Source organism: Corvus brachyrhynchos, unplaced genomic scaffold (genome assembly GCF_000691975.1).
Source record: "Corvus brachyrhynchos isolate BGI_N302 unplaced genomic scaffold, ASM69197v1 scaffold783, whole genome shotgun sequence".
Classification (NCBI taxonomy): Eukaryota; Metazoa; Chordata; class Aves; order Passeriformes; family Corvidae; genus Corvus; species Corvus brachyrhynchos.
The window spans coordinates 999,484-1,018,158 of NW_008236979.1; the positions used below are offsets into that span (position 1 = coordinate 999,484).

Below are 18,675 nucleotides of genomic sequence, written 5' to 3' on the forward strand. Positions count from 1 at the left end.
TCAGCAGGAGGCAACTTGGTAGGCACTTCAGTAGGTGGCAAGTTAGGAGTTTCTAAGCCATGACTGAGCAGTTTTGTTATCTAGAGAACAAACAGAGCTTGCCACATGCACCTTCAGGTGTGCACAGTTTTACATCTGCAATGTATACAGACATATCTCACTGCTGGAGAGAGAAAGACAGGCAGTTTTATATTGTTCATACCACGTACCAGGACCACATTTAAAAGGAACTATTAATTTCTTTTTCTGTCACAAAATCCTCATTGTGCACAGCAGCATTTATGATTTCTTCCCTTTTCCTTGCATAAATAAGGGGTACTACCCAGAAATCTTTCTCCCAGGAAGAGTTAGAAAGAAAAAAAAAAAAAAAATCTCTTTGTAGGGCAGAAACTGCACAAATTAAATTAGTCCTATCTTAGCCCTGGAAAACCTGCAGATGTTCTGAAGAGCTTACTTTAAATATTTTGTATACCACTAGCTGGAAAAATAAGAATAATCCCATAATCCCATAGGCAAATTCAAAGAAAATCTGCTCGAACAACAAACAGCCTTTCTGAAAAGAAAAAATCCCAAACCTGCTATTCTCTAATGCTTTGTATTAGTACCAGTAAAATAATCTGTAATAGTTAAAAATACAAAGGAAGCAAAGTTAATTTGCTTTCCTTATGATAGTGTCTCTTCAAACACTCAGCTGGATAAATCAAAACTTTCATATTTTGCTTACAAATAAGCTTTGTTAATAGCAGTATTGTATTTAATCTGCATATAATTTTTGAGGCAATTTAATTTTATATTAGCACAGCCCGTTGCATAGGTAACATGGATTAGATTTTCACTACTTTTTATTCTCAAGGTTTTGTGAAAGTTCTTTGATGTCCTGAAGTTATCTTTGATATTTATCAGTGCTCCCTCTTTAAGGCTGGTCAATTCAGCTTTAGCATTGGTGCAATACTTAAAAGTATGATATAAATTGTGAAGTTGCAGAAAACTTTTATACTTTTTAGTTTGGATTGGGTGCAAATCATGGCCTATCAGAAAGCAACTCTCTGAGTCAGAATCCTCCCCAAGAAGTACCCACATTGCTGGGATGGCAGGTGTTGATTGCTCTGCTTTTTTTCTCTCTGACTGTACTGTTGGTACACAAGGGCTGAGCCCCTGAGGAGAGAAATGTCTCCACCTTGCCTTGGCACTGGTGATGTTCAGACCAAGCAAGACACTGAACCCAGGTCTCCTGCTGGCTGCACACATATTAAGTTGTGATGTCCAAGAGAGTGGTTACAACCACTCACCCTGGTGGGAATGCAGAGAGCAACAGCTGTCCTGTGCCACACCTCAGGGATGTCAGGTGAAGTCTGGGCATGCTCACTGCCACCTCTCCTTACATTGCTGCTTGTGTTTAGGCATCTATTTATAGCAGTAACTTAAAGAGTACGTAAATGCCAGAGCTGAGAGACTGGGGTGACTACGCTAATTAGTCAGAGCTGCTCCAGCGTCTAGACACCATTTGGCAGTGCAGTCACGTAAGGAAAGTGCTGCATCAATATTCAAAACAGAAAAGAAGTATAAATCCAGCACTGAAAAAAGCAAGACTAAGTCAATGAATGTGTGTCATAGTGATAAACGGCACCATTACAGAAAAAACAACAAGTCAAAACACTTGTTCCTCTTTTGTGGGGGTCTACTGCAGTGTCCTACTCTGGCTGCAAATAGCACCCATACAGCTGGGGTGGTGCTGCTTCTGCTGGGATGCAAGAATGGCAGGAGGGGTTGGTGTGTGGCCAAACTGATGGCTTCATGGTTGGAGAAGCATTTCATTTTCCCTTTCATAAACAGTGAGAAAATGAGGCAAAGGCCACATAAGTAACTCTTTCAACCAGTGGGACAAAAAAAGCCTCAGAAGAGCTCCGTAACAAGAGACGACTCTCCCTGCATAAAGTAGCTTTGATCCATCTTTTTTTTCATTAAAGGACACTAGAGCTGTGTAATATTAATAAATCTCACACCTCCTTAGCTGTCTACACACACTATTGAGCACCTGTGAGCAACTACAAATTTTGACATTTTTATCTAAGAGGTCACTTTCCCATGTGTTTATTATAGAGCAACCCTGCTAAATTTTTCCAACAAAAAGGTTGGTTTCTGTTTGGTTGCTACCCTCCTTCTCAAACAATGACAGTGTCCAGGCTCTGAGGGCACTTATGATCCTGCCAACCCCTGGGGCTTCCCCCACCCAGTTTGTGACCCAGGACCCCATTCAGCCCCTGCCCCAGTGGTCCTGTAGGACCTCAGTCTCTATTCTGCCCCCCCCCCCCACTCTTCCCCGGCCTACCACTCACAGGCGCTGTCCCAGTCTGTCCCCAGGGAGATGCCCCATGCCTGGGACTGCCCTGCTCCCGAGCCTGAAAGGTTCTGTCCTGCCCATCCCTGGAGTCCCCATGAGCCCCAGGAAGCCCCCACCCCATGCTGCACCCTGACACCTAGCTCAGCATTTGTACCTTTTGGGGAGTGGGAAGGGTAAAAAGTAGATTTCTGATGGCAAACCATTTGCCTCCCAAGACCTGAATATTGAAGGCAGTTTCTCTCACATGAGCTGATCCAAATCTTTTCCAACACTGGCAGAAACCATTACAGGATTTTAGACCCAAATACCATCTACTAACTGAAAGAATCTGGTTTTTATCAGGTTTTGCTGCTGTTTTATTATTTTAAATGACTGGAAGCCTAAACCCAAGCAAATATTTGATTCTGGATTCAATTATCTCTAAAAACTGTGTTGTTCATCTGGTATCAAAATATGGACAATCCCCAGTTACACAGAGGCAGCCTATTTGGATTGTGGGATAACTAGACACAGGATCAAACAGCAGGGACCACACAAGATTCATTGAGATGCCTTCTAGCAGCACGAGGGCTTGCTCAGAGCATCAGGCCCAGGCACAAAGCCCACCAAGGCTGGTCCCTCCAGAGCACCCACACTCAACCCAGCTCGCTGTCTGTGCCATGTCCCCACACACTTGCCAGCAATTAGTTACTGCTCAGGCTTCTTGTTTACCAGGGGCCTCCTGGACATCTAATACCGCATAAAATGGAGATCTAACTCTCTGGAATTCAATCACGCAAAATGAAAAGCATTTCCACCTATGCATATCTGTATTTTAAAATTAAAAGTACAAACATTGTGTTCTTTCTATTTTTCTATTAACAAATTAGTACCTTACACCCAGTTCTTTTACTGAACTTAGTGCAAAGCAAAATAAAGTAAGTTCTATTAATATTATCTGTAAGTTCTGCTATTATCCTTTCCCCTTTGCTCGTGTCATCTGCTGAAGACCAGTTAGATCTTTTTACACAGTACCTGCTATAGAAAATCAAAAGAACTTAACAAAACACTAATGTCATAGTTTATCAATGGTAATTAAATCCTCTAAGCAACTCAAGACCATGCATGAGAGTAATTTTAATTTAATATATTAGATCTCCTTTGGGTTTAAGGGAAACTACTAAGCTCAAAAGTGATTCTAAACAAGTATGATTTGTTTGAAATTGGGTTATATAAATATTTATATACTACTGACCTTTTGTATAATAAAGCCAATTTTGAGAAATATGGTGAAAATCCTGAGCACAAGGTAATGCAATAAAGAATTAGAACAGTGATTTTTCAGATGCTGTGACACAAAACAGAATTTTCTCTTTCTGTTCGCAGAAAAAAAATTACCTCACATCATTTTTTAGAGGCCTGTTTGAGAGAACATCTGGAAAACATTCTACAGGAAACCAAACCTATATTAAGCATGTTTTGCAGGGCTCTGCTTCCTTGCATCGACCTTAAGCATTCATAACGTGTTTCTGTCTTCTCAGCTGCAAAGAAAACACTTCTGTCAGAGTCCTCTACAGAATGACAGGCTGAATTGTCAGCCTGTGATTTTATCAGGGGATGCTGGTAAGATTTCTATTTAGTCTACCTGTCTCTGTACCAAAGCTCTCCAACAACATGAACAAATCCACCAACTGCTTTCCAGCTACCATGAGTTTGTATATTTTCATTTTGTTTAATTTCCTTTATGCTGTTTAATTTGAAGCTTCTAAATAAACATGACTGGCATTTTTTTAAAGATGCCCAAGCCTCAGCATCTCCTGACAGGATGCTACTCAGAGAAGAACTACTGCATTATGGGTAGAGAGTAGAGTTGCTCTCACTTCATCAGCTGAGCAAAGAGAATGGTCTTTGAATTACAGGCTGGTAACCTAAGAAAATCACTGTCACTCTCAAAAAGCAAGCCAAGGAAAAGTAGTGCCACTGCAAGTCCTTGAGTGTGCCACTGGACGCTTCAGCGTTTATTAACAACTATATTGTGGGTGCACACTGAAAGGATGTGGTTCCAAGTACCTGAGAAAGACATCCATGGCAATAATATTGCCTGTAACCACTTGAATAAACTATAATAGACTACTACTAGCTCAAGCATGAAACTGATGGGAGTTTGGAGATGGAAAATAATCTAAAAAGTCCAATACAAATTCTCTCTTTACCAGAAAAGTTTTTGTTGGTAGATGAACTGGAACATCAGGTTTCTTGAGGTTATACAGTGATGCTCTTTGCATAAGAAAATATCTCAATGGTATGTGTGGTGACATTCCTGAAGGAAACAACTCCATGTCCCCTCATCAGAGAGGTGGCTCAAGGAAAGAAAAGGTGTCCAGTGTGTGCTTGTACTCAACTGAGCAGGGTCTGTAGGCAGCCAACATGGCTGAAACCCATCCTGGAGCTACTCCAAATACTGCTCCAACCTCGGAGTAAGACAATAAATACAAAACCAGAAATATAGAACATAAAAGCAGAGTAGAATCTCTTTCGTGTGAACCCATTTTTTTTCATGCACAGAACAGCCCCACCAAACAGCAAGACGAGAAGTTCTGGCAGCAGCAAACTAAGAGAGCATTGATCTTATTCATCATGTTTTACTTACTTTTAGAAGTAATATGGATATATAATGATAGTACAGAAAGCACTGATTTGTAGTGTAAAATTGGAAAACAAACCATTTTTACCAGTTAAGGATGATGTGCTGTCTTAAGAGATTTGTGTTTTGACTCCACTCTCAAAAAATTGTGAACACACGAGGCGGAGAAAAAAAATGTGAGGCCGAGAGCTGACAGCCTGTGATACACACAGACATTTACAGAGGTTGTTCTCAAATGAACTGTCCATTCTGAAAAATATTTTGCAATGCTGCATGATGGGCAGTTACTGAGATGTATCTCCACCATTTCATAATGACTAATTGGCAAAGGGAACATCGTAACTGAGAGGACAACAACTGTGATTTATGCTTGAAATGGAACAAAAGAAAGTGAATTAACATTCAAATAATACAGTTTGAATTTAACAGAGTTCTTAGTCGTTTGTGCTTTGCAACAGAAAAGCTTCCTTTAATGGTTTATAGAATGTGCTTGAAAAAATATAATGTAAGCACAAATGTGTGCACGTAAGGTCATCTATTAATAATCTTAGACAAGGGTCACAGCTAGCTCACATAGAAAATCTATCATCAACAGTAAACACACACCAGAAAACCCTTTCTGTGTCACTTGTTTTAAAGCCAGCAGGTCATTAAAGCAGAGGAAACAACCACCACCTCTGCTGAGAACTCTTTGCAGACACTGGTACATTTACATCTGGCTTCCACTTAACAGGAGTTACTCCAGTAACATGGTAGTTTTTATTAATATAATGAAATCAATGCAATTTCTATTCAGTAAACATTAGAATGCTAAAATTTGAAAATATGCATGTGGCTGTCACTTGCTCTGTTGAGAAACAGAGTTTTATTTTTAGCTCCAGTGCTTACATTTTCTTGCAGCTATTTTAATAGATGGACTGCCACCAGAAATATTCTCTCACTGGGCCCTGATGTAGAATGATATAAATAACCTTTACAAAGTCCAGCAAAATGGAATGGTAGAATCAGTTGACATTATCCTAATTAGCATTGCCTGAAGATTTACCTACACAGAACAGGAAGAGCCAAATATTCCCCTGGAATAAATCCACTGAAGTAACTGATGTCAGAGGAAGTACACTGGGAATGGACTTGATAGAATAGATCTGTTACATTAAACACAGAGCAGCTTCTTGCCTGTAGCATAAACATGGCGTGAGGTAAACACAAAAACCATTTTGATTTATTAAAGAAAATGCATGCAAAAAGGTGTGATATATACACCCATTCTTTGTCCCAGGAACAGCAAGTTGGCCAAATGTGACTGGGTGCACGTAACACATCTTCTCTTCACCACATCTAATAGATCAGGGGGTGGAAACCACTCATGCAAACCAGTGGATGCTAAACTCTTCTCTACAGAAATCTCTCAACTAACAATTCAAAAGATCAGCAGTAGCAGTACTCTTAGTGGAACCCCATCCAGCAAAGCAATTAAGTGCTTGCTAAACGGTAAGGACATGAGTAGCTTCAAATTAAGATCTCTATTAAAGTTTAATGCCAAATTTAACTGTCCTGTATTTCAATATTTTTGACTAAACATGTGTGAAACTGCTTAATTAACATTTGTAGTTTAATCTCTCCCCCCCCGATAAATCAACAAAACAAAATGGGTCACATTAGCCCTGCTGTAACCCCCTCCCTGGCTCATGTTCCCAATCTGCAGTCTTCTTATTTCTTAAATTATACAGGCAGCTTTTCTTTTCCACTTAAGTTAACGAAATAAGGCTTTTCAAACAAAATGAACATTCAGGGGAGACCTTATTGCTCTCTACCTGAAAAGAGGTTGTAGCAAGGTGGGTCTCTTCTTCCAAGTAACAAGATGAAAGGAAATGGCCTCAGGTTGTGCCTGGAAGGCAGGGAAGGTTTAGATTGGATACTAGGAAAATTTTCTTCATGGAATGAGTTTTCAAGCACTGCAACAGGCTGCCCAGGGAAGTGGTGGAGTCACCACCCCAGGAAGTAGTTAACAGACTTGTAGATGTGGCACTTGGGGACATGGTTTAGTGGTGGGCTTGGCAGTGTTTGGTTTATGGCTTGACCTGTTGATCTTTAAGGTTTTTTCCAACCTAAACAGCTCTCTGAAGGACCACATTTAGATAATACAAATGCCCCCAGGTTCTTAGAGCTGAAATGCAGTGGTCACAAGTACCTCAGTCAGCTCACTGAGTCGTTTTGACAAGAAAGAGACTGCCATGGAAGCAGGGTATCTAAATACAGCCTACAAAACCTGAACCACTGGTATCCAAATTTATTTTGTGATTGTTGTATGTTCACACATGCACACTTTATTCCCACTTTCACTTCTTCAACCCTGTAGGCAGGTAATATGGAATACTCAGCGCCACAGGTTATTTTTAACCTGATCAGCAGAGGATCCACCTGACTGGAGGGATGCTGCCTGGAGAGTTTTGAGCTTGCCTGACAAGGGACCTCAGCATGAAGACACTCTCTAGTTACTGCTTCTTGGAGCATGAACACTCTTCATTGGTACAGCACAAAGCCAAGGGAAAGTTGGGTGCAGGACTAAAGCAGAGCCCTTTTTCTAATTACTGTATCCTTGTGTCTCTCCCGCTTTCAGAGAAATGTCAACCACCCAGCAAGCTTTTAATCTTCAAGCCCCTCTTAAGCTGAACAGAGAGAGTATAAAAGAGGGCCAGCCAAGCAGATCTTGGCACTTGCAGAATGAGATCCATCCACACTTCAACAGGGACAAAGCAGTCTTATTTTGCTGGATGTTTGGATTTTTTTTTACTCCAAAGGGATTTATGGATATCTTATAAGGAGGAACTTCTTGATTCGTTTTGAGTTTTACTCAGATGGAAAAAATTTTAAATTACCTTTGTTTCTGTGGGGGAGGGGAGAGCAATATTATGTCTATTTACTCTGCTAACAGAAGACATCAAAGTAATGAATCATGTAAGGGACTGAAAGGGAAGAAAACAATACAATATTGCAGCATTTTCTATCTTTACTTTGCCTTTCTTGAAAGATTTTTGCTTATTTTGCAGAGACTGCATTAATATTTTTTTCCAGGCTAGCAATTCCCCACACACATATTCTTCTACACCATCAAGTTTCCTCTGCAGAGTACAGCAGCTTCTTTCCCACCTCCCCTTAGACCCCATTTTTCGAATTTTCTGGACTGTCACCGTGCCTCACTATTAGCTCATTAAAATGAATGAATACCTGGTTGGTTGGTGGTTTTTTGTTTTTTTTTTCACTTAAATAAATAAACCTCTAGCAATATATACATATATGCATACATTTACATGCTTGTATATACATATATGCATAAAAATCACTCTTCAAATTCAGGCTATTGTGAGGTGAGCTTGTGGGCATGGGCCAAAAGGTAGATTTCCAATTTTTTCTGTCCCACTTGGTATTCTAGAGACACAGGAACTCTCCTGAGTGCAGGTGCAGAGAGCTCAGGCTCACCCTACTACACTGCAAGCATCCTACACCTACTGCAGGGTGAGTCAGGCACGAGAGGTTTTGCACCCACTCCCTGACTCAGTCTCCAAACACAGAATGCAGGCACACCCGGCACTTCTCTAGAAATCAAGTGTCCTTTTCTTCATGTCCTTAACAGCATTACAAAAACTGTGCTGTTGTCCTGGTTTTGCATAACCACAGCAAACCAATCATCTCAAGGAGCTGCCCGAGTGCTCCAAGTGCCAAATTGATATAAATGCCCTGGAGGGACTCCAACCCAGCTCTGTTATCTGTAACTGTATAATGCTACTGAGTCCTTCATGAAAATACCCACCAAGTGTGCTTTTAACATGCAAAACTAGAGTCAGGCTGAGAGTGAGCTCTCAGGCTTTTATCTGACCAACTGAATTGTCACCAATATCAGCTACAAGGCTTAGAAAGGGAGGCAGCACCTCTGTTTTCCCTCTCATTTGCTGAATTACAGATGATCACTGGACCGTGGCAGGATGTGGAGGGAGGAAAAGCACAACATGCAGAGAAGCAGGTGAGGAGGCACCGTAAGTGGCTGTAATAGAATTCAACCATGTCAGAGAGGCGCTGAAAGTCAGATAATTGCAGGAAGATCGGGAAAGAAGAGATGAAAGGAGACTAAGCGAGGGGAAGAGGCAGGAGGAAAAGAAAAGTAAGGGGAAAAAAGTGAGAAAAATGGAAGAGGAGTGTAAGGAATAGAAAAGTTGAAGAAAAGGGCTTCTTCTTCCCCTCTTCCATCTCTTCCCACACATCCCTCCAGTGCACTGCTCCCTGTTAATGCTGTAACTGAGGATGGCTCCCTCCTAACACAAGATGCTGGGCTCCCCCCATCCTGGAGCAGGACAAAATTGGTTGCCTGAACATTTATAACATCTCACCACAGACTTGTCTCTAGTGCTGAACCACGAGGGTGCAGGGTTTGCAGTCAGCAGTGGCACTTGCTGCAGGAACAGTCCACAAGCCTCACACAGAAGCCACTTTTACCAACAGGTTACAGGGGTAAAGCACCTGCAGGTTTTCACGTGCCTTATGGTAAAGGAGCACAGACACAGTGACCCCCTTTCCAAGGTAAATGATCATTAAAAGTGTTCAACAGAATATCATGAAGGAAAATTATTTCCTTGGCAAGTTTCTGATGTTTTCAGGAAATGCAGCAAGCAGCTGAGCTTCTGTTCTAACGTTACCAGTGGATGAACTCTTCTCTGCACTGACAACGTTTGCATATCTTCACACAGTGTTCTGATACCTGCAGAAGCAGATATCTTTCATACAGACGTGCATGGGTAGTTGCAACTAAATTAAGATTGGATAGGACAGGTGACCAGAAACCGGTCAAGAGGTAAGAACACACCAAGGAAAGCGCATTTGTAAAGATTTGGCTCTCTGAACACACAGTGCTGAAAACATTTTTCAATGTATTTTCGAGGAGATGACCCATGTACTGGAACCTAATTGGATATTTCATTATTATCCTTCAGCTATCCCACAAGAAGAAGTTATTTAAATATGTTATGCAACAATTTTGGGGGTTTTTTGTGTCAAACAGCTGCAGAGAGCAACATGTACTTTTTGCAGAACTAAAGGCAAAAAATTAAGAAGACAACTGTCTTCTGAAGTTAGTTAAGAACTTCTTTCTGGCTATTTGAGCTTCAAAAATGAGCCTCAATGATTTGACCAGTCATTTTGAGTATAATTATTGTGGAGGACAAGAAGCATGCTCTTACTAGTTTCTTTTATCAGCAAAAAATGCTGCCGTTCTTTTCTGATCTTTGCACCACATGAATGAATTGACAGCATTATTTCAATAAATAATGTGTCTGTATCATTATCATTCTGGACAGTGCCTTCTGAATATATCCAGGAAAAAAACCCCTAGTATGCAAATTCAAAACACAGATTATTAAAAAGACCAAACTAATGACTCACACTTTTATTACTAAGCAAAATAGTATTTGCAGTACTGTCAAATGTGATAGTGGCAAATATGAAGCACCCTGTCCTGCATTTACAACAGGATGATATTCTTAAAACATGCCAGTCACCTTTCTCAAGTTTCTTCTAATTGTTGGCTGAAGTGATCAGATCAAGAAGTTCCTCAGAGGTTTGTGCTATTCTAGGACATCACTGGTGAAAGTTTTCTATGGTACATTGACTTTTCTTAGATTTGTTTATGCTCACAACAAAAAAGAACTCTAATGGCTTCTTCTTGGATTTTTTTGCTCTTCTTCTCACTGAGCATTGACAGCCATGCCTGAGAGACTACAATTGTTTCAGAGCTGGATGTGGACTGGGATACAAGTAGAGGCAGTAGACAAATGATAATGAAAGTGAACAATTCAGCATTCTGATGAAGTTGAAAATTAGGATTGTTTACATAAGTCAGAACATATTTGCATTTCCTGACATTTCAGGTCTCTTCTTCCCCTTGATCGAGAATTTGTTATATAACAGATAGATTAATGAATAAAAAAAATAATAAAAAAGCAAAGCATCCTGCCATCTCTGTTAGTGGTACCTACAGTTTGGCCAGATTCCCTGCTCTTAGCTCTGTTTCAAGAACAGATTTGGTGATACATACACCAAGATAAAGCTTTTCAAGAGCATTCAAAACTGAATGTTTAAATACTTTACACAGGCCCAGTTGATATCTTATACAGAGTACAGGCAGACTCACATCTTGTATTTCTGAGTAAGAAGCATTCATAAACCATTTTATGAACATATTTTCAGGAAACCTTTGGAACTTTTACCCCTTGTCTAAACTAGCATTATGAAAAGGCTTTAATAGGTGTAATAGGCATGCAAATAACAGTTTCTAAATTATCTGGCTTCACAGTAGGCAGAACATATTTTCAAATTATTCTGCCATTTAGATACTCTTTCTGATTGCAAAATGAAATAGAAGTTATCACAGTAAGAATTACACACCTACTGATTACTGTTTTAATTATTCTAAATGTATCTGAAATTACTATAAGGACTGATATTTATCAGTGCCAGTAGTTTCAACAGCAAGGAGGAGATCTCCCATTTCATTCCTGCCCTGCCCAAGTCCCTGTTTTCCTGCAGGACCAGGAGAACAAATCTCACCAATTTCCTTTAAATGCACAACAAGTCACAGAGAAAAGATGTCTTTCACTGCCTTATAGGCTGGGATAGCTTTGGTGCCAATTCCTCCTCTTCATGACAGCAGTGAGGGAAGGTATTAAACCACCAGCAGTTTAGAGAGCCCAGGAGGTTGTAACACCAACGTGAGGTGACTCTCAGCAACACATCCAGCTTGCTTGACGTCCACAGGACCTAAGAGCTGCACACACGGAGTCTGTCCCACACCCTGCAGGCATCTGCCCACCCATTTCCTTGTACCAGTGTTCCCCCTCACCCTCATAGCCAGGTCTCACTGAGCCTTGGAAGAGCCAAAACTTTTTAATTTTGACATTCTAAAGCAAAAGAAGCCACCGTTTATTTACAAATAAATCCATTTTCATCCCAGTGCTGGCTGCAACTTCAGGGAGAGATTTTACCAAGCTTTCCTCTGCAACATTGCAATGGAGAAAGCACAACACCAGACTCATGAAGCTAAATTAAACAAAATACCATTAAAAACTTAACTGCTGGGACAACATTAGATCAAAACTGACCAAAGAAAAACACAGTCATGAGAGAAGTAATGGCATTAATTTAACAAGTTAATTCCAGAACACTACAACCCAAATAACGGGGAGAAGTCTCTATATAAAACCCTCTCTCCAATTTCACACTGACAGTTTGGCAGAAAACACACGAAAGATACTGTAACTCTACTAATTAACAAGACCTGTGTATAGGCAAGGCAATACATACAAGCAAAAATACTAATGGGACAACATGGAAATAGAAAATGGGTTGTTCCAAGCCTACACATACCCAGCTTTCATAAACTGCAGCAGCATCAGCAGTGAAGGTGCTGAATGCAAGTCAGACTGCTCTGATTTAAATCTGCTCCTGCTGTGGTCAGTAGGAAACGTGTCTCCAGATTCCCCAAAGCCATGGAGCGAAGGGCACTGCTCACCTCCTCACCTCTGAACAACACTTGAGCACATCTGAAGTGCTACTGCAAAAAGCTTAAGACCAGCAGTGGAAATCTCATAAACAAACTTCAAAGTAAATATTTTACCAGGCATAAGTAAGTACTTATTAAGATTTAGATCATATCTTCAGTGTCCTTGACATTTTACAATAGTGTTTATCTCCCTTGTTTGCTAATTCACAGAATTGGATAATCTACAAGAAATTTACACATTAGAAATGAGCAGGATTCTCAGGCACGACTACATAAATATGAAATTAGCACAACAATGCTCTAATATAAACATACACAATGCTAAGTGGGAGCAAAGCATTTCCTGAGGGCAGAGGAGGCCCTGTATGCCACTGGATAAGCGCTGTGTGACAACCTGCAGGGACCCCACAAGGGGAAAGGACCCAGTTTGTCCTGAGAAGCAGGGCTGTGCACTGCCAGAACACACAGGGACAGAGGCTGGGAATTAGGCCAGTGAATCAATGACCCCCCCAGCTGCATCAGCCCAGCACTCTTCTCAGGGGAGGGGAGATAAAACAATTTCAAGGCTAGACCAGCTCTAAGAAGATAGTGGGATTCTGTCTACAATGTGGATTCCTTTTTTTTCCAATGAATTAAAAACACATGAGTAGTCTGTGCACTGTGACTATTTATAAAGTACAACGTGAAGCTTGTATGCCCAATTATTAATACTCACATGTACAGTGAAATTAAATCCCATTACAATGAAAAATTCTATTTTTACCCAGTCACTAATGGGACATAAAAATCAGAATGAGACATCATTTTGTAGAGACACCCAGTGTTTCCAACAAAAATCTGTAAAAATTAAGCTGGGGCTTTAAAGACTCCTCCATAATGCGAGGGAGTAGCTGTGAACAGTTTTAGAGAAGGCACACACTGTAAGCAAATGAGGGCTCTTGTTACTCTGTTAAGGATGTCAGAGGCATTTGATTTTTTTCCAACTCATCCTTTTCCTTAGTGGGTATTCTGACCCTTAGTCCTGGCAAATCCATCAGCACCAAAAAGTTCTATCTAGTACCTCATTAATCACTCCCCTGCCGTGTGCTATCTTACCTGCAGATGTAATTCTTCTTGCAGGACTCTTGTAAATTCAGGCAGTTTGGTTTCTCCCTGTCCTCATATGAACACACAGGAACAATAGTCTGCCGTCTCCTTTCTGTACAGGCTACGTCTCGACAGGAGCAGAAGAGCATCCCGTAGCTGTGCTTTGGGGGGACCTTGTCAAAAAATAGCCGGAGGGCCTTATGACATTTCCGCTTGTTACAGATTTCATTAGACGTGCTGCTGGTGCAGGGGGTTATGTAAGCAGATCTGAACCTCTTGCAGGTATCATTTAGGTTACAAGCTTTGGCTGCATCCAAGCAATTGTTCCCCTTTGAAAGTACTGGCTCCACTAGAAAAAACAACATAACAGCAGTGAGAAACGAGTCACATTTACACTGTGCTTTGTGGTTATTTCACTGTTAACGAGATCCTGAATACATATATTTGTTACATACAAAACTTTCAGTGCCAGATGCTGGGACCAGTCCTTCTGTTTCTTGGGATAATGGTTTAACAAGTGAACAAGAGCACAGGCATGCGGTGAGGGCAGAATGCTGGCAAGCAAATGACACTCTGGACAGGCTGTACTTCATCTTCTTTGTAGCAGACATGCAGGGCGAATATTGGGTAAGACTTGGTCTCACTAAACAGCTCTTAAAATCCTTGGTAAATTGGAAAGCCTATGTCTGGCACAAGAACACAGCGAGAACATGGGCTCCTAACTCTGGTTTTGTAAAGCTCTGACATTTCCCATTTTTTTTTTCCCTTGAACAAGTTAAATGACATGCCGTGTCAAGCCCAGGTGACAACATTTAAAAGTAATCTGTGTACTGTGCAGAAAGTAAAATAGACATACCCATTACTACATTTTTTGCAGTCTGAGAACAGCCCACCCAGCTAGGAGGGAAATCAGGTGCAGCCCCACGACCAGGAGCTTTCTAAGGCCACCCACAAGGCCTGCAAGCTCCATGCTTAGGTAAAACACTGCTACAATATCTACAGATGCCGCCTGAACCCTGGAAAATTTATGAACTTTACAAGCTTTGAAGAAGCTGACATAAAATTAAAAGGTGACTGTGAAAGAAACATTTTAAAACAAAGAATATATCCCCTTCTCACACATACACATGTACACACTACAAGAAATTACAGGAAAAATTAAACTCAGATATAAGTTAAGGCTATAATTACACATTTAATTTTGCAATACATTATCCAGATATTAAAACCCAATAGATGCTTTGCTTGAAAACTAAGGCAACTGGCGAAATTCAATTAAGAATAATCATAACGCTACTTTGGATATTAGGAATGCCAACATCACAGATCCAAGAAAATACATTAATTTCTCACAGCTACAGAATCTGCAAGCTGAACAAAACACTTTGCAAATATCTAAAATCTGCTGCAACCTCTTGCAGGGGGCTGGCCAAAGAGAAAACGCTTCAAACGATCCAAAGCTCTAAGTTACTCCTAAGAAAAGGTTTTTTTCCCTAGATCTTTCACCTTTACCCAGAAACTCAGTCCAAGGTCCTTCTATAACTCAATGCCACTCATCTCCATTCTTCTATCACTCTGCCTCCCACTCCCAGATCAGGACATCAACCTTTTCTCCTTTTCCACGGCAGGAAAACACGAAGCAGCTTGGCTGAGATGCTGCACTGAGGTGCTGTATTTGTTGGAACACACTGTGCCCAAGATGGGCCTTGGCTGCTTGCACACACTTCCCATTATTCAAATAGACCACCTTCAACTGTCCCATGCATCTTATGTACCCCAAAATAACACAGAGCTAAGGAGCACTACATTTGTGTTTCCCTCTAGCAGCATGCTTAACTATGTTCAGTGGGTTTGTCCATTTAACCTTTATAATGTAACAATCATGCTCCAAGTCCTTCCCAATCTCAGCTGCTTGCACAATAAAATGGCAACTTTTTGCATCTTATCTTCATAAATTACAAACTTGTAAACATGCAACATTTGACTATAAATTAAGAGCCAAGCATTTCTTATAATAGCATGCTACAACAGATTAAGCAACACCAGATGCAGAAGAGATGAGATGCCCAAAATACAACCCCCTCATAAAATGGTAACATTTTTATATAAAATGTTATACTACATTAGCATACAACTATAATATTAACTATGAACTCTCAAGGGTTTTTTTACATAGTATATAGAATTATATGTTTAGTACAAATATAATTACTATGTAATCTGCAGGGCATATAATTATGCAATATATGAATAGTATATGCTAATTACTATGTGATTGCAGAGTAATTACATGGTTATTTTTGCCTGGGAGTCAACTGCTGAATTCCACTCTTTAAAACAAAATTCTGTGGAACAGCTTCGAATGGGGTATTGCAATATGAACAAACTTCAGCTTACTTATTGGTATATGCTGCTGCAGAATTGAAAAGCACTGTGAATACCAGCACCTCAAAAATCAAAAGGGACAGGTTAATCAATCTTGTTTAAAAGGCAGAACATAAGCCAAGTCACTGAGAGTGCAAAGAGCAGCCAAAGTTATCTTGGGTGAGAGTTGAATTAGGTGCAAAGTGCTCACAAACGATAGTTATGCATATTCATATCTGTCATTCAATTTATATCTGCCCAAGACTCACATATCTCTACATGTCAGCTCTGAATACAGACTGATTTTGGGGGGTTTTGTTTTTTAAACCTGCCCTGGCTGTAAAGTGCCACTTGACTTTTCTGTTTTGATAAATATATCTCTAGCTATTGTTTCAGGCATACTTGTTATTATACAAATTATTTTTACCTTTTAAAACCAAGATTAAATGTAAAAGAGATGCATCAACTTCATCTGAATTAAACCAGACTGTCTAAATCAATTCTTCTCATTAATACCAACTTCTCTTAAGCTTTTAGATCATATTCTAATGCAAAATTGACAATCTGCAACACATTTAATGCTTTGTTTTTATTGCAAAAACGCAACATCATTATTCCTAAGTCCTGTGGTAACTACAAATTAACAATACAGGGAGTGTTCCTGAGGATTACTTATGCAGCAGTAATTTTTAAGGTCAAAATTCCACCCAGCTTCTGTTCCGCAACGCTTAAATTATTAAGACAGTCAGAAGTTTGGCTCTTACCAGGTACTGACTACTTTAAAAGCAAATGGATCTAATCCAGAGCTACTCTTTATGAGAGAATCCTTTGGGAAAGGTTTGTGTAAGGAGAACCTTTTTCAGTTTTCCCCTCTCTTGGGGCATTAGGATACGGATTGGGGGCAGTCAGGACAGGAGGAGCGTGGGACAAGTAATGATTTCTTTGCACCACCATTTCCCAACCCAGAGCTTCCTCTCTCCCAAATCTGCTTTGCCTGAGCCCATTCTGGAATTCTCTGCCAAACCACACAGCTCTCCACTCTTGCCAAATCACCACCACCTCCGTGGAAGTCACTTCCAGGCAGGTGATAGGTGACGCCTCATGGCTGTGAGCAAGGCCCTGGGTCCCGTCTGCAGCACGGGGCCCAGGAGAGCTGAGCTGGGACCACCAGGATGCTGCTGCCTCCCAGCAGGAGCCTCCATCCAGCAGCTGAGGATGTTGCTCTGATGGGGTGCAGGCAGAGCCCAGGCAGAGCCCAGGCAGAGCCAGGAGCTCTCCCTTGGTGGGAAAGCAGCAGCTCCAGATGCCTGAACCCACCCTCGCACCAGGCAGCTGCTGCACAGCACACACACAGACTCTGGGGCAGAACCCCTGGGTACTGACACTGACTTGCCTTTACCTGCACCCCCAGCTCTTCTACTGCACATGTGACACGTTTTCTGATTATTTTTACTGGTGAAAAAGCAGACCTTGTACTACGTAAGGTCCAACCACTTCAAAGTTTGTTACCTCCTGCATCTCACCCCACCCTGGCCCAACACTTCTACAGCTGCAGCAGTCCTGGACTCAACCTCCCACAGACCACAGAAAGAAGACAGCCAAAAGCTCCAGTCTTTTATTCAGAGGTGCTCCTAAAGTTTTAATAGGGCTTCCTCTACCTTGTTTGATCTTCCTCATGCTTCACCCTCTTTCACAGTCTCTCCACCTTAATCTTCAATTTCCTTGCACCTCCATTTCTATTTCATTTCTGCACCTACTGTGTCTCCTCAACTCCTGTTAACCCATCCCATGGTGCTCAAGAAGGGATTCTCAATGGATACTGGGAGCTTTTTATTTGTGCTCCCACCAGACAGAAGGAGCACAAGGAATATTAGTTGTTCTATAAGATTCTTATTAAGCAGCAAAATGGACACTTAGTTTTCAATTTTCTTACAGCATATAAAAAGCAATTTACTGAGGTTGTCGTTAAAATTACCATTACTATTTGCAAGTAATTAGCATTAGTAGGTTTTCAAGTGGATATAGTGAAGGGAATGCTGTAAAGAGAGCAATAAATGTTAATGTGATGGAAGGCAAAATTACAAAGTGATAGAGGTGACCACATGGGTATGGGCCTTCTCCAACACAGGTGCAGAATATGGCATATAGGAACCAAAAACTGACCAAAATTGAGAAGAGATCCATGATCCCACTTTAACAAAAGTGCTGCTATGGGGTTCAGCAAAGTACTTTTGCTTTGTAAGAAGAGCAGATTAAAAAATAAGGAAAGCATAGCAAATATTGTCATCTGCATTTTAATGGATTAAAATAAACTACCATTTTCCTGGACAAATTATTTCTAATCCCAAAGGGTAGCCAAAAGCTGAGTCATCCCCAAAAAAATCCTGAGACTGATATAAAGTGTTATTCTGAAGTTCTCTTCTGCTCAGCATTTAGAGCACAGCTAGCCTGTTTCAAACCTTTTCCATGATCTTAATAAGCAGGTGACTTAAAAGCTCATACATTATCAGCTATGACCAGGGCTTTCAGAATACTACCACATACAGCAAGATGCATGTTGAAATTACAGTTGATGGCACCAGATCTGAGATGAGGTGAGACTGAGATGAGACTGATTCCTGTGTGCCTGTGAAAGGTACAACCAAAGCTACAGCAACAGAAAGACACAAAAATGCCTATAATGAGAATTCAGCTTCCTAAGACCAAAGCTGA

At 40.7% G+C, this 18,675-nt stretch overlaps 1 protein-coding gene across 2 annotated transcripts in view; it reads right to left on the bottom strand.

Moving 5' to 3' along the window:
* The window catches only part of GFRA1 (GDNF family receptor alpha 1), a 138,804-nt gene that overhangs the window by 41,738 nt on the left and 78,391 nt on the right, over positions 1 to 18,675 (bottom strand). For both annotated transcript variants that reach the window (XM_008629375.2, XM_008629376.2), the window contains exon 4: positions 13,609 to 13,948. In XM_008629375.2, the coding sequence (XP_008627597.1) occupies positions 13,609 to 13,948 (340 nt within the window). The remainder of the gene's footprint in view (positions 1 to 13,608; positions 13,949 to 18,675) is intronic.